General features: G+C 39.9%; 1 protein-coding gene across 2 annotated transcripts in view; it reads right to left on the minus strand.

Moving 5' to 3' along the window:
* Window positions 1–16421, minus strand: part of LOC103459112 (fatty acyl-CoA reductase 1) — a 47675-nt gene that overhangs the window by 18882 nt on the left and 12372 nt on the right. For both annotated transcript variants that reach the window (XM_008400361.2, XM_008400363.2), the window contains exon 3: window positions 8859–9149. In XM_008400361.2, the coding sequence (XP_008398583.1) occupies window positions 8859–9149 (291 nt within the window). The remainder of the gene's footprint in view (window positions 1–8858; window positions 9150–16421) is intronic.

Here is a 16421-nt window from a genome sequence, read left to right on the forward strand (position 1 = left end):
TCCGCACCACTCTCCTCACGTTCTTCCAGTCGGAGACGCTACAACCACCACACCACACAGAGAGGCAGCTGGTCAAGATGCTCTCTATGGTGCTTCTGTAGAACGTCTTGAGGATGGGTGGGGGCAAGTGTGCTCGTCTCATCCTCCGCAGGAAATACAGACGTTTCTGTGCCTTCTTGACTAGAGAYGCRGTGTTCACAGTCCAGGAGAGGTCGTTAGTGATGTGCACCCCCAGAAATTTGGTGCTGCTGACCACCTCCACAGCCGAACTATTTATGAGCAGTGGAGAGTGGCTGGGSCGATTTTTCCTGAAGTCGACGATCATTTCTTTAGTCTTGTCAACATTCAGGATCAGGCTGTTCTCTCTGCACCAAACTACTAGCTCCTCCACCTCCTCTCTGTAGTCCAGGTCATTATCATCTGTAATGAGGCCCAACACCGTTGTGTCATCCGCGAACTTCACAATGTGATTGGTGATTTAACAAAGGCTTTAAAAAAATCCTCACTGATTTAAAGCCAAGAAGCTTTTATTACTTGCTGAATCTGTTTATTGATAATTTAGAAGCAGTAACCATCCAGAGCAGCTCAGTCTGAAGTTCAGGGACGATAAAACCGTTTAATCATGTGACCAACATCCTGCTCTGCTGGAGCAGCAGCAGCAGCTCCTGTGTGGGAACCACTGGGGTCAAAGGTGAAGCTGCATTCATCATCACATGTTTTAAAGCTCCACTTGTAATCATCCACCAGCTGTAAACAAAGTTTTGAAGACCAGAAAAAAGTGTCTAAAGAGCTTCAGTCAGCTGAAATGTCAAACATTAAGATTAAATGAATGAAGTGATGAAATAAAAGAACATTTAAATAAGTTTAGATGTATCATTGCTAAACAACTATAAGTGATTTTTGTGATTTGGAATAATTTTGGACTTTAACTGAAGCAAAACTTCTTTCTTTAATCAGCTTTTTGCTCTGAAGTTGATTAAAGAGCAGAATATTTATTTATTTTTAAACTTAATTACATCATCAGGAAAGACAAAAAAACATGTTTTGTAAGTTCCCTTAAACAGATTATTTTTCTCAAAGCAAAAATAAATCTGAATAGATTAACAGATTATGAACACTAAAGCTGGATGGTGATGAATTAGACTGAAACGTCAACATTAACTGCCTCAACCTTTAGTGAATCTTGTAGCAAACATAAAAAATAAACTTGTTTAACTCAGAGTTACATTTGGTGTGCTGGCAATAATTTAATTAGCTTTGCAATGACTAATCATTGAGTGAGTGAAATTAATGGTAATTATGACAATTTCCCTAAATTAAGATGCTCTCTTGTGATTTCAGAGACAGACAAATACAATATTGGCAATAGTAGCTGAAATATCCCACATCCGTTCTGAAATCATCCATCATTCTTAGATTAAAGGAGGTGAACCGGAGCGATGAGCCGCTGCTCTGCGGCAGCCATTAGCAGTAAATCTTCTTATTCTTGAGCTGCAACAACCACAATGCTGTTAATGCTGCTGTCCACCACCGACCAAATAAATACTTAAACCGTCATCGTTCATCTGACATCCCAAGCTGCAGCGCATTAACAGAATAGATCTGATTGTTTCAGAGATCAAACACCAGGGAAGTCCATCTGAGGCGGATTCTTACCAAACATCTTAAACAGCCAGAATATCGATTTTTTTTTTAATAGCAAAAACAGGATGTGTAGGTTTTTGTTTGTGAGACGGAAAATTATACAAAATAGAAAAAAGAACAGATTTAAACCTAATAAGATAAAACTTGTTACTGCTGTATTACTTTTAATGTCATTTCCTGTGAAAATTCAATACAAATACAGCATCGAATTTAAACTTATCTTTTTTTACAGGACAGGTCTGTGGCCTATACAAAACACGTTCATCCTGCTCAGGTCAGAATGTTTCTGTCACTTTAAATCCAAGCCACGCCCCCCACAACTCAACGTTTATATTAGTAAGTGAAAATAGCTGCACACAGATGTGCAGTTGTACAACTGTACATCTTTGAAAAGCATCAGTAGAGCTTCCTGCACAACCAACAAGAACGCAGCAAGTGGTTTCTGAATGGTACGTCAACAACAAAACACTTGTCTTTTCCAGCAGCCATTGTACAGCAGTTAAAAACCAGCTGACCAAATGTGCTGGAACTCCACTTGGGTTGCTAGGTAACAGGTACCAAAAAAATTCACGCATTCCCCAAAATCATTTTTTTTAAGTGCTCTGTTTGTTCTTTAGAGACCCGAATGGAAATTCCTTCTCTCCCTTCACAGCCCTGATCTGACAGGAAACAAAACTCAACACTGCAAACTCCTTGTCACCCTTCATCCTCAGGTGACGGTGATAACGCCGCCACGCTGATGAACGGCGGGGTTTATCTTCAAGATCCAAACAAGAGCGAACAAAGGAAGGCGAGCTGCGACTCCGGGGGGCGAGGCGAATGCTTCCAGCGTGACGACAACTCAAACTGGAATTTCCACAAGCTGAGACATAAACCAGCCTCCAGGGACCAGTTACAATCAGGACGTCTAGAATATTTACCATGATGGAGAGATTAGTGGGAGGAGGAGAAAACGAAAGCAGCACAGCAACATTAGTGCTGTGCTGATTAACCAATCAAATTTCACTCAACAAGCCACGTTGAGAACTTCAATTATTTCACAAATTAAAAAAAAACAAACAAACAAAAACAAAATCATTTTGATTTTCCTCGTTAAACAGACACATTGACTGGATGCTAAATTGTCCGTTTTAGACAATAATATTGTCGTTTTGAGACCATTTTCAAGAAATATATTGACAGGTTTGCCTCTTAAATAACAGTAAAATTTACTGGAACTGAAAAATGTTTAAAATATCCAAAATAAAACGATTACTAAAAGCAAATAAAGCTGAAATTTAAAAAAGTGCAATATGAAACAGAACTACCCTTCAAAAAATATGTATAAGAATAGAAATAATCAAACTCATTTTGAATTATCATGGGGTTCATTATTTATTTAAGTGTTTAATTCAGTTTTATATAAGTTATATGGAAATTGCTTCTGAAAACTGGCTGGCTCCATTCATCAGCAAAATTATTTAAGCATTTGTTTCAGTTAAACGGTTTCTTGACCGGCCGGTTTTAGGTCCATCAGTCCGGCTGAGGCCGCCCTGCAGAAAGTGTCCAGTGACATCCACATTAATATGAAACGTGGAAGAACCCGAGCGCTGGATCTGTTGGACCTCAGCGCAGCATTCGACACGGTTGGCCATGATATATTATTGAAGCGACTATCCGGTCCGGTACTGGACCGGTTCCAGTCCTGGATACATTACAGGGACTCTGTGTCAAAAGGCAGCTGACAGAAGTCACATGTGGAGCACCCCAGGGCTGAATCCTGGGAACCTTGCTATTTAAAAACAACATGCTAGTGCAGGTTATAATAAGGAAGAGGCTCAACGATCATCGCTACGCAGATGATACACAGCTCTACATTAAAATGGATTAGGCCAATTCAGAGTGTTTTACATGAATTTAAAAAATACAAACAAAACAACAAACCAAAGGAAAGAGCAAGAGAAAAAGAATCCAATACTGTTGATCCAAAGTATATTAACTAGATGTTCCTGTTCAGGGTTACTAGATGAGTATAAGTACGTAATTATTTTTCTGGGTTGGAAGAACAGGAGTCTATAAAGTAACTGCTAAGGTAGTTTTCCTGGATTCTAAGTTTGTTCTAATCCCGGTTCTGGGTACTCCCCACAGTTCCTAACAAGTAATGAATAAACCAGACAAACAGACGGACAAGGACAAGAATGAACTCATCAAGGGAAAATAGCAACATTGAAGACATGGGGAGTAAAGGCAGTGATGTCAGGAAAATGTATATGTAAACAATGAGAAGCGTCTGCAGTTTGACCGTGAATTTTGTACAGCCTGCTCCCCCATTCAAAACCAGTTTATAAACGGTCTCAGAGCACGTCCTTGAGTCCTGCCATGGTTGTCATTAGGAAGGAGTGGCTTGTTCATAAACTCCAGCAGATTTGAGATAACCAGCCAAGGCCGGCAGACTCAGAGCAAACAAACCGTCTGTAGAACGGGCAGACTTAAAGTCTACAGGTCGTTCCCATCGGGTCGAAAACTAGCAACTTCTCCAGGATCGATTCCATCCCGCTAGTCAGTTTTAGCGTCCAAAAAAATCACATCCAACTTGTGCCTCTGTCTCACAGCATCGGTCTGAGTGTTCTACTCAGTACGTCACAAATTTGAGGTAACCGCAAGCTCCAAACAGCAGAAGTCCTGTTATCATGAGTCCAAATAAATCCATGATGATTTATTTGGGCTCTCCTGTGTATTGAGAGACCAGTTATCCAGATCCATAATTTGTAGATTTGGAGGATGTGCAAAGAGAGGCTCCAAAGAAGCAGCACAGAAACAAGCGAAGGTGGGGAAGAAGGGAAGGCAGCAGAGAAAAAACCGTCCTCCTTCGCCGATAGAGGAGAAATGGGCCATAACCTTTTCCAGCTGACCGTTCCTCTTTGGGCCGAACGATCAAGAGTTTCAGTTTTTACAGCTAGGAACTATTGATCAGGCCTGAAATCTGAGTCTGAACCTCCAAAGACACATAAAGACAGTTACAAAGTCGGTCTTCTGTCACCTGACGAGCATTTTTAGGATTAAAAGACTAATATTTCAGTAAAATATAGAGAAACTCATCCATGTGTTTTTACTTTTAAAAAAGTCAATCAGATCCAGAACGCTGCTGCTGGTGTTCTGACTAAAACCAGGAAGATAAAGAATGTGACCCCAGTTCTAAAGCCCTTACACTGTAGCTCAGAGAATAGACTTTAAAACTGGTTTATAAATCACTGAATGGCTTAGCACCAAAACACATTGCTGTATCAACCTTCCAGACTTCTCAGGTCTTCTGGTCTGCTCTGCATTCAGAACCAGAACCAAACATGGAGAAGCAGCATTTAGTTTCTACGCACCACAAATCTGGAACAAACGTCTGAAACACTGAAGTTAATAATAACTGGAACATTGACCAAAAGCCTGTTTAGTAATTGGTTACTGTTACTTTAAGCTTCCTTGCTGCTTCAATGTGAACTATATAATCAGTAATAATGCTCATTATCCACTGACAGAGCGCGTTAACCAGCATAATTACCCAAAGAAAAAGGAAAATATTCCTCCTCTGTAGGCCGCATTCCAGGAGATCCTTGTTCCTACCAAAAACATTCCCCCTCCCACCTCTTTGGGCCGACCGGTTCTTACAGCCAAACATTTTCTACCAGATCAAACCGACCTGGCTGCTGCGGAAAGGAAAGAAGAAGAAGAAAAAAACAACAGTCTAAATGTCAACGTCGGCGCAGACACAATGAGATTCGTATCGGTTTGTCCTCTTCCTGCTGGGGGCAGCGACCCCTGATTGCATCGTTCGAAAAAGCGCCGCGGGACGGATCTCCGGGTCGTTACCTAGCAACAGGTTGTAAGGAAGACACTGGCCTGGCTTGAAGGATGAGAGGCCACTTGAGAGACAATACCACAGTCCTCCCTCATGAATTATCCCGATTCGGAAAAGAATAATACTGACCCGAGGACTCGCTTGAATACCAATTAGTACCTGAGGCTCCTTCATGGAAGTTTAATGATATCGGTTCTTCTGAATGCAGAGCGAGTCTGAGGGAGCCTGGATTTTTACACTGCTGAGATGGAGAAATAAACTCAAAAGACAAAAATAAACTGATTTTAGATCTATAAAAGACTTCCGAGTAATGAGAGTATTAACTTTTTTTTCTCCAGAATAAAATGATAAACCAGCAGTTAAGCTGCGTTGGGTCATGAGTTCAGCTTTGGGTCTTTAGATCCTCTAAACATGTTAAAAAGTGGCTCTTAGAAAGCCAGAAACGTCAACATTGATCATAAGTTGTGTACATTTTAAGGTTTTTTTATGCATTTCTTATTCCGTAGCTTTATTTTAATGGCCATATTTACTATCGTGATCTGTGTGTCGACTGGTAGAGCTTTTCATTAAACTGCTTCATTACCGATTGTCCTACAAGCTCTCTGCATTGTGCACAACATACCAATAGACCTGATTGATTGGAAATTATTTTTCCCCCCCAAGGTCCAAACTATTTCTAACTTTGGAGAAACTCAAGGTTTTGTGTTTGGTCGCCTGCTTTCAGTTCGTCTCTTAAGTACATTTAGAAAGTTTATTCACCTAATTTCTCAGCCGATACAGTTTTAAAACTACATGTAAAAATTCCCAACCATAAAAAATAAATTCAAACAATAGCACCGCAAATAATCATATTGTAGTAATCAATTATTCATGTGATTAACCGATTAATCGGATTAAAAAATGGCTACATTCTTAAGCCTTTTAATTTAACCACTAAAAGATCAGAAATACATTAAATTATGAGAATAAATAATTCAATTCCCTTATAAGAAAATAATCATTTTATTCCCTAAATTGAAATAAAACAGCAATTTAGTTTGTTATCATTCCATAGGTAACCAATAGAATATTTAAAATGTTTATTTTATTTTATAGAATTGGAATCAATTTCAGAACACTTCTACAGACAAAAGTTGTATTTTTTATTTTAAATGCAAAATGTATAAATTTTTTGTACAGTTAGGCTTAAGTATGTATCTTTTAGTGTCTGTATAGTCCAGTTAATCGATTGCTAAATTAGTTGTCGATCAGTTTTATAATTGATTAGTCTGATTAATCGTTTCAGCCCCAATGGAGTCCTGATCAGAATTGTTCTCTCTCTTCGTACGACTGTTTAGACTTTGTGTTCATCATGAAAAGCAGCAGAAAAGCCAAGTTTTTACCTAAATTAAGAGAATATTCTCCAAGCGCCGCCCCGCTGCTGGCGCAGCGGTGAGCAGAGTAATGAATGCAGCGGCGGCGGCGGGAGGAGCGGCGGGAGGAGCGAGGTCTAATCCCAATGAGAGTAGTAAAAACAGATGCTATCACAGGGAGACAAAGAGGATTAAAGAGAACGTGTCGTTTTCTTAGGTGCGCTGACAGTTTGAGGCCAGCAGCAGTCGGAGCGAGCAGCAGCTGTTTGTGAGCACATCAATACACACACACACACACACACACACACACACACACACACACACACACACNCAATACACACACACACACACACACACACACACACACACACACACACACACACGCACACGCACACACACACACACACACACACGCACACCGTCAATCCTTCGCTCCTCATTACGTCCAGTGGAATTTGGAGGTTTTTGCTGAGTCATGCTTTGCTGCCCAGCCTGATGGCAGCTGTTTGGAGCTGCGTCTTCCTTCCTCTGCTGCCATCTTTATTCGTTTCAAACGCTCTTCTTCTTCTACTGCTGCTTCTGTCATTTCAATCAGCCCCGGTTCGGTTAACCCTTTGTTAGCAGCCGTGATCCATTTCTGCTCAAGCTCAAATATGAACTTCTGGACTCTTCTGGGTCGTGGAGCTTTATTCACCGTGTCTACCAAAGCTGCTGCAGGAATATGTCAGGCAAATTTCTGTTGCTCTGCAAACATTTGGCTGCTCTGGCTTTGATCAGCCGATTGAGAGCAAATTTGAATAAGGATGGTCTAAATCTGATCGGTGGGTTGAAGGTTTAAAGAGCAAAACCTAAAATAGCCGTTAAAATGTTTTTAAGGTACCTGATGATAGAAAAAGTTAGAAAAAAAAATCTGATTAATTTCACAAATTTTCTAGAAAAAAACAGGAGGATTTCTTAGTTTGAAAAGTTGAAAATGTTCTAGAAAAAAACTTTCAAAATTTGAAAATGTAAGTTTTTTCTAGGAAATTTCTGAGATTATTCTCAAATTTTCAGAGTTTTCTGGCTAAAATTACTCCTTTTTTCATCTATAAGAGCCTTAATATGCCTTTATTGTTTTTAAACACAGATAAGTGACTTTAAAATGTGTTTGACACAAAAAGTGCTTTAGTGTACAGGTAGGCAATGTGGACTTGGCATCTTATCCCGATACTTTGTGGTATTATTGTGATAGCAATAAAGATGAAGATTTAAAAACCGTTAAAAATTTGATTCATGTCATTAAACTGCACAGAATAAATGCTTTTAACCGTATTTCTGAATTCACTGATGTCTATTAATGCTCTCAAGGAACATTTCTGATCACATTAGGTTTTTATTTACAATTTATCACAACAGCAAATCAAAATTGTTGTGATAATAAGAAATTTTTTATGAAAACCCTACATGAGTGAGCACTTCTACTTTCCCTAAACATCCCAGAAAGGTGAGGCAGTTTCCTCAATGTAAATCAGTCGAGCCTGTAAACATTTGCCTGCTTATCTCACTTTCCCATCAGGATTATGAAGTAATTAAAAACTTTGCTTTAGGCGAAGAAACGATCCAAACTGAAGAAGACACAAAATCAGGATATGCTAGAATAATGACTGCATACAGTCAGCAGCCGGACCTTCGTACTGAACTCAAGCGTTTCTCCTGCATGTTTGACAGCAACAATTAGCGACTATTTTATTTTCCTTGTGTCTGAGCCAATTAAATGACAGTAATTTGGCGTCTCCTGCGTGTAGCATTGGCATAAAGCCAAAGAAAATATTGAGAGAAAATTAACTGCAGGAGGTTTTATGGAAACTGACTGGTGTGACAATGTCATTACTCTTGGAATAATGTCCGTTACTGCAGTGCAGTGAGTGAGACATTTAGTGTCTCACTAACAGAGTGAGCAGGGGTGATATAAACGTTTAGGAGGATCCAGCCGGTTAGCAGAGAAGAGACGTCAGCACTGACCCGAACGCTGCTGCGTCTAGCGACTCGGTTACCTTGCACTTCATCATGTCGCTGACCCGCTGCTTCATGGACTGGCCGGCTTTGGGTCTGACCAGGATGTAGAGGGCTTTGACGTCAGGGCAGCTCCGCAGCAGCTTCTCCACCAGCACCTTCCCCATGAAGCCGGTGGCTCCCGTGATTAAAACGTTCTTCCCGGCGTAGTACTCCGGTATGGACGCCATGCCGCCGTTTATCAGTCTGATCTGAGGTTCTGACGTCTGCTGCTCTTCTTCTTCTTCTTCTTCTACTTCCAGTCTGTCGAGGTCTTGGCCTTCTGAAAACTCCTGCAGAGGCGGAAAGACAACAGAGTTGAATATGAATGTTACTTTAACATTTTGAGAAAGGGTGTTCAAACTGGGGGTCGGGGGCAATATGAGGACCCCAGACTGATCTTGTGCGGGTCCCCCCCACCCCGACCCCAATTCAGGAATAAATTGGAACAAAACCACAACTTTTAAATTAAAATCTACCTTCAAAAATATTAGATGCTGGTTTCATTCCGTCTTCATGGTAACCAGGACCAGATCTAAAATATGCCGATAAGCAATAAATCAATTAATCGCATGATAAATTAAAATGAAATCAATAATTAATTTGCATAATTTATTGTCTTTTTTATTTTTATTTTTTTTTACAAAAAACTGGAGGATAAAAAAGTTTTCAGTTTGGTGCTTTGGTCTCAACTAAACCTTTTTTTGAAGGACAATTTTGTTTACATAATTGATTTTATTTGTTTCTGTTTTGTTTATTTATTTTGGGTATTTAAAATGTCTTCCTATTGCATTATCCATCCATCCATCCATCCATCCATCCATCCATCCATCCATCCATCCATCCATCCATCCATCCATCCATCCATCCATCCATCCCCACTTTTAATTGATGCATTAAAAGGTTTAGAACTCAGAAACTATAACAGAAACTTCCTTTCTTTTTTTGCATTAAAAAAACAAAACAAAATCATTATTCTAACAACCATCTGAACGTTTTGTTACAAGCAACAGTTTCCAGGAGCGGGTCAGCAGGCGTCACCAAACCCGTCAGAAGGTCTCGGCTCCAGCAGCAGAGTTTATCACAACACTGTTGACTCAGTTATTCTTGCTCCGTTTAGTTTACATAGCTGCAGCTCTATTAGCAAGAAGGCCAGTTTTAGTCATAACAATCTTAACTGAGATGAAAACGGACGTCTGACTCACAGAAACTACCAACACAAACACAGAGCGACCCGGACTTCGCAAACTCACCGTGAATAAAAACAGACTTGGAAGGTCAAAGGAAGTAACTACTCAGGTTACCTTTGTCTGATATCAAAATTCAAAGAGGTGAATCATTTGTTAAATTTTAAAAACAGCTTCTTCAAATAGGAAAGTGTATGATGGTGTTTTAGGGCCACTGAAGATAGAAAAAAAGTAAATTCCCACCAAAAAAATCTCAGAAATTTGCAATAATTCTTTTTTTAATTTCTGAATTTGAAGTCAAAACATTTCTAGAAAAAAATGTCCTGAAATTTTCAAAAAGAACATCTGAAACTGCACATTTTTATTCTTGAATTTCTGGCATTAATCTCAAAATTCCTAAGATTTGTTTCTACTGATTTTTTCACTTTTTAAACTCCGAAATTTCTGTTATTTTTTCTAGAATTTTTTTTAGATTAAACTCAAAGTTCCCTGGTACGTCTGACTGCCATGACGGCTTTTTAAAGGGAATGAAAAAATTCATGGCAACTTTATCACGGCTGGACTTTGTAGGCAGGAACCTTCATGTAAATGTGCAGCGATAACTTTACTATCTACAGTTTAAAATATAATTTGATGGTTACCGGCAGAGAAGGCGAAGCTGAAAACAATCCTCTTTCTGAGTTGTAAAAAAGTTAAAGCTTATCTTTTATAACATGCATCATGTGTGGATTTACATGCAAGAAAGCAGAATTACTGCTCATTTTATTGCTTTTTATGCTCCAGCCAAGCAGCATGCGTTTGACTTTGTCCTCACGGCTCCTGAACGGTAACCGACGGCAACTGGAGTCGTCGCCATGAGGCTGGAGCGGCGCGTTTCTGTGTGACTCAGATCGACATCCAGCGCTCTGATCAAAGCCTTGTGTCAACATGTGGGCTCGCAGCTCCCAACCGCACGCCCAGTGTTGCTGCTTATTTGTGTGTAACCACGACAACGATGCACCAATGCATCATGACCCCCCCCTCAGAGTGTCGATGACGGCTTCCGCCCTCTGGTTCGTCTCATTTCTTCACTACCACTCAGACAAGGAGGGCAGAAGTCAGCAGCCTCTGAAACCAGATGTTTACATACACCAGATAAAAACACGCGTGACTTTTTATTTTTCCACGCTGTTGGAGGAATAAGTAAAAAACTTTTCCTGTTTCTGGTCAACCAAGATCACCAAAATGAGGCAAGTTCATTTATAGAGCTGCACAAGTTATTGAAACAAAAGCAGCATTTGCAATACTTTTTGTTTTGTGCTTTAGCCAACTTAAAAAATGTTAGCTTCACCTAAATCAGTTGTTACAGATGAATCCTAAAGCATTAATTTACTTGGCTGTTTTGTAAACTTTCACTTGAAAGAAGTATAATATATTTGGCCTTTTGAACGAACTCCAAGCTTCCTGTAGTTCGTTTTCACGCCTGATATTCTGGTAGACTCAGATTTGGGACCAAAATTGCAAAACTTGTTCCATTTTTTCAGCTGTTGTGGTTCTCTTTCGTACTGCACTGTCAACTGAACCAAACTATTTGAAAAACATGTTCCCCTCCAGGCCTGTGGGGGCGCTGCACTAAAAACCACTGAAGGAAACAACACGAAAAACTAAGACGACACTGAGCACAACTTCCTTATTCATGAAATGCAAATAAAAATGGAGTAGCATAATCTGTTAGCTGTTGTAGGATTTCTCTTTTGTCTTTTAGCGCAAGACTTGCACATTTGTTTTTGGTTGCATTTACCCAGAATGCCCTGCGCTGTAGTCCGCTTCCTGCATGATGCTGCCTGTACATGCAAACGGTGTGACCAGAGTTTCCTGAATCTACAGATTTCAGACGGGAGGAGGACAATAATCTAGATTCACTGAAACGTATGCACACATTCAATGGAAAAAGGTCACAGCTCAGGTCTTCTGCTGAGGCCTCTGACATTCCTGCTTTGTTCAACACAGATTCCCTGCAGACACGGAGCACAGAGCGGCTGAAAGTCACTCCGGATTAACGCCCGACAGAGGAGATTCCTGCAGCTGGAGACGTGTTGGAATGGACACACACACGTGAGATTTACTAAAGGGAACCAACACTTTACTCCCAAGGAGTGAAACGTTGGTCAGAAATTCAGAAATTAAGAGAAAATACCAAAAAAAGGGACCAACAGTGATGGGAAGGGATCCATTTTAGTGTCATCTTGGATTGATTATCAAGTTTTCTGGGGGAACCTTGTATTGTTTTGAGACAATTTTAAAGTAATGTAACAGTAATAATGGCATAACGCAAGAATACATTCTCAAAGACCAATAAAGTTTAAATTCTAATGAACATTTAACACTGTAAAACTTTTTAAATGTTCAAAATAAATAAAGCAACAAACAAAAGTTTCCCAAGTACTTCTAGTCAGAACTATTTACCATCTTAGTGAAATGCAGAGGCGTGTTTTAACTAGTCCTCATTTAGCTGATGCTGTCTGCATCCAACAGCGTTGTTCCGGCTTGTGTGGGAGAAACTGTACAAAGTTTTTGGCTTTTTCTGGCTTCTAACACACGTTTGCACAGCATCAGGTCTCCGTTGTCGCCCCGGGTGGAAAACCGACGCCAGCATCTCAATGCTCATGTTGCGTTTAAAGGCGGCTCGGAAAAACAAGTTAAGGCACGTTAACAGATTAAATGGCTATAATGGCTGAGGAACGAATAGAGGAAACATTACAGTGCAGGAGCCTTTACTGCATCAAATAGAGATTGGAATAATAAACATTTTTATATTTGTTTTTAATCAAGTAGTTTAGTAGTACATTGTTAATATGAGTGCAAAGATTCAACATAAGGCAATTTTCTGAAACAACAATGGATAGACAACGTCTTATTCGTCTGTAAATATGTTTTAGCCAGAACATGTCAATTGGTACTTTTAGCTTCACTTTGTTCAAATCCCCTAAAAAAAATAATTATAATAATTTTAAGCACCTTTTGCTATCCAGTTATGAAACTGTTAAACCAAAAAAACAAACATGTCATCCCTGCGGTGTATGAAGGTTAAGTCAAGCAGAAACAGCTGAGCTTTTCACATGTTGATGTTACAAGCAAAGATTCATTCTTTGCTTTGCATTTTAGTCAATAAGATGCTTATTTTAAAATGGAACTGATCTGTTTAATTTAATATTTAAATGTATTGTTAATGTTGTATAGAAAAAGTTTAAAGGAAAAAATCTGCAGATGGTGGCACTTTATTTGATTATCTGAATAGGCGATTAATCGTTAGAATAGCCGATTAATCGTTAGATAGCCAATTAATCGTTAGAATAGGCGATTAATTGTCAAAAATAGATTAATAACTAACACAAATTGTTACATTAGACACAAAATTAACCTTCAATAACAATCTCAACACAGGACTCTGGGTGATGGTCAAAGATTTATGTACCGTCCACCCAAATCAGATGCTATGGGAAAATGTTAGGTTTTGTCCCAGCGACAAAAATGGCTGAACAAAGTATCTAATATACAACTTATTTATTTTAGTTTCTTTAATGCCATTAATCATAGTCTGACTTTTAAAACACAATATTCAGCCTTCTTTGTCCCAGATTTATGTTTTTTTAGTGCTCATACAATGACTGGAAATGGAAAAATCCAATTAGTGGGCAGCAGTAATAAGGACCAAGAGCTTCAGGGGGTCTCTTTTGTGTTTTGAGTCCTATTTATACCAATTCACATCAAAAGTCATTAAGGGTTGGTACTGGAGTAAAGCTAGGAGCTGCTTGAGGATCAGCAACACCAGCGGGCAGCTGAGGTTCACTTTTGTCCGGAGATAATGCAGCTGGAGCCCCGGCCCTAATTTCATGTTTCCTTTCTGTCTGCTCGAGCTTTTTTAAAGAGCAGACATGCTGTTCGTCTCAGGCGGGATGCTTTAAGGCCCGACTCTGCAGTCTCACCCCTGGACGTTCCTCACACAAGTCCTCCATTAGTAGGTCAGCAGCCGAATGCTGCTGGAGACACGGGCAAGAAGAAAAACCGTCTACAGCTGCATGCCAGCCTTCAGAAAGCAGCACAAAAGGCTGGCACAGACAGCAGGGAAACAGAAATGCAGCCAATAATTAAAGCTGCATTAGTCAACTTCAATGTCAGCACCGAGCGACACAAAGGAAAAGCAAGGCCGCTTTTCCTAAATACCAGCATGCCAACAGGGGAATAAAACCTTTGAAGCTCGGTAAACACTGGTTTTCCTCCAGTGGAAACGTCTCGTCATCGAAATACTGACCAACACAGCATAAGCTACACGTGAAGAGGAAGGAAATATAATTTATTTCACAAATGAAAGTCTAAAAGAGAGGAACTCCATTCATTCACGATTCTCTACTGGTTGATCTAAAGAACAGGCGACCCAACGTTTTGCCACTTTGGTCAAAAACATCAGATCTAAAGTTCATGGATGGATTTTTGAACATTGTTTCAAAAATGTAAGATAGACACCAAATGGATGGATGGATGGATGGATGGATGGATGGATGGATGGATGGATGGATGGATGGATGGATGGATGGATGGATGGATGGATGGATGGATGGNGGATGGATGGATGGATGGATGGATGGATGGATGGATGGATGGATGGATGGATGGATGGAAGGAAGGAAGGAAGGAAGGAAGGAAGGAAGGAAGGAAGGAAGGAAGGAAGGAAGGCTTTACCAACAGATGGATGACTTGGCAGATGGGTGGATGAATGGACACATGGATAGATAATTGGAAGAATAGATGTATGGGTGGATGGTGGATAAATTAAAGGATGGATGACTTGACAGACAGATCCATGTCAGAGGGATGAATGGACAAACAGATGAATGATTACATTGGTAGAGGGATGAATGAATGAATGAATGAATGAATGAATGAATGGACTGACGTCAGCTTCCTGATTTAAGAGGACTAACGTTAAAAGCCTCATAGGTGAAAACTTGATGCGTAAAACGGAGAGATAATCTTGACATCCCTTTATTTTCTCTAAAATATAAAACCTCAAACCAGTAAAAAGAAACCAAAGCAACTTTTACAATTTGTTTGATTAAAACTAAATTTACTAAAATTAGTTTGTCCTAGAAAACAAAAAAGTAACACCAGTCGCCTCAAAGCCTTTTGTAAGCATCTCATTTATATCTGGAAGGTCAGATTTCAGGCAGACCCAGAAATCGGCGTCGGCCTTCAAAGATCCACATTCGTTTACAACAACAAGCCTCTGCTCTTTTCCTGAGGCAGCCAAAAGCTAATCTAATTAAAATTCATTATATCTGCTCTCGGCTTTAAGGATTTAGGCGTTATCCCTTTAATTTAATCTGTACTTCAGCCAGTCACAGACCAGGTATCGGGCCGCTGTGAGCTTATGTTCCTGGGTGTCCACTCACATCTCCGCCATTGTGTCTGCGGCGGCGGAGGGATTCTGTAATTACACCAGACGCTTTGGAGCGACAGTGCATCACTGTGCCCCGGGTGTCCGTTTACGTCTGGGCCGGAGCCAGACCGGCAACCGTACCCTGAGACCCGCAGCGGGGGGGACGAGAGGTCGTGAACCTGGGCAGTGTTGTCATCATGGGAAGATCAGGCTGCGATGCTTTCAAGTAACAAACCAGACTCTTCTTTTGACGGGCAGTCAGAGGATCGCGGTGGGAAGGAGGTCAGCCTTTCTCTGAGGTTTATCTGCATCAACAAACACTCTGTTCTTCTCTTATTGTGAGGCAAAGAGCAAGGTTTCCAGAAAACCTGCTAAGCCTGGTGTTTGGGAGCCAAGGCAGTTATTCATCCAGCGGCCCGTCGTGTTTTTCAGTTAAAAAATGTTTAAAGTTGACAGGAAATTTGAAAATATCACTTGAAAATTATGTGTTATTGGAAGAACCTGAACAACTATAAAGTCTTAAAACTGCAAACATTTTAAAAATACTTACATAAGTAATGTTTAGCCTGGCATGGGCACAAGAAAAGCCTGGTGGCCCGCCAGGCTTATAATACACAGGAATGAGGGGAAACCCTGCACAGAGGAAAAAAATAAGTATTTACCCCCTTCAGAGTTCTTCTGTTTTTACTTTTCAGTTAAACTTCAACTGTTTTTAATGTCAAAGATAACTTGGGAAAAATATAAACGGGCAATGGAAAACTATCCATCCAAATCATGAATTAATGGATAATTAGAGCTGCATTTCATGATTATTTTAGTAACGATTAATTGATTAATCAAAATAAGAAACTGGCACTTTTTCCCCCCCAAGTGAAGTGATGACTTCAGCTTATTTTAGACAAAAAGAAAATAAACATCGTCTTGATCATTTGTAGCAAAGGACGAAACTACAGCTATATATA

The sequence above is a fragment of the Poecilia reticulata genome, linkage group LG23 (genome assembly GCF_000633615.1).
Source record: "Poecilia reticulata strain Guanapo linkage group LG23, Guppy_female_1.0+MT, whole genome shotgun sequence".
NCBI classification, from domain to species: Eukaryota; Metazoa; Chordata; class Actinopteri; order Cyprinodontiformes; family Poeciliidae; genus Poecilia; species Poecilia reticulata.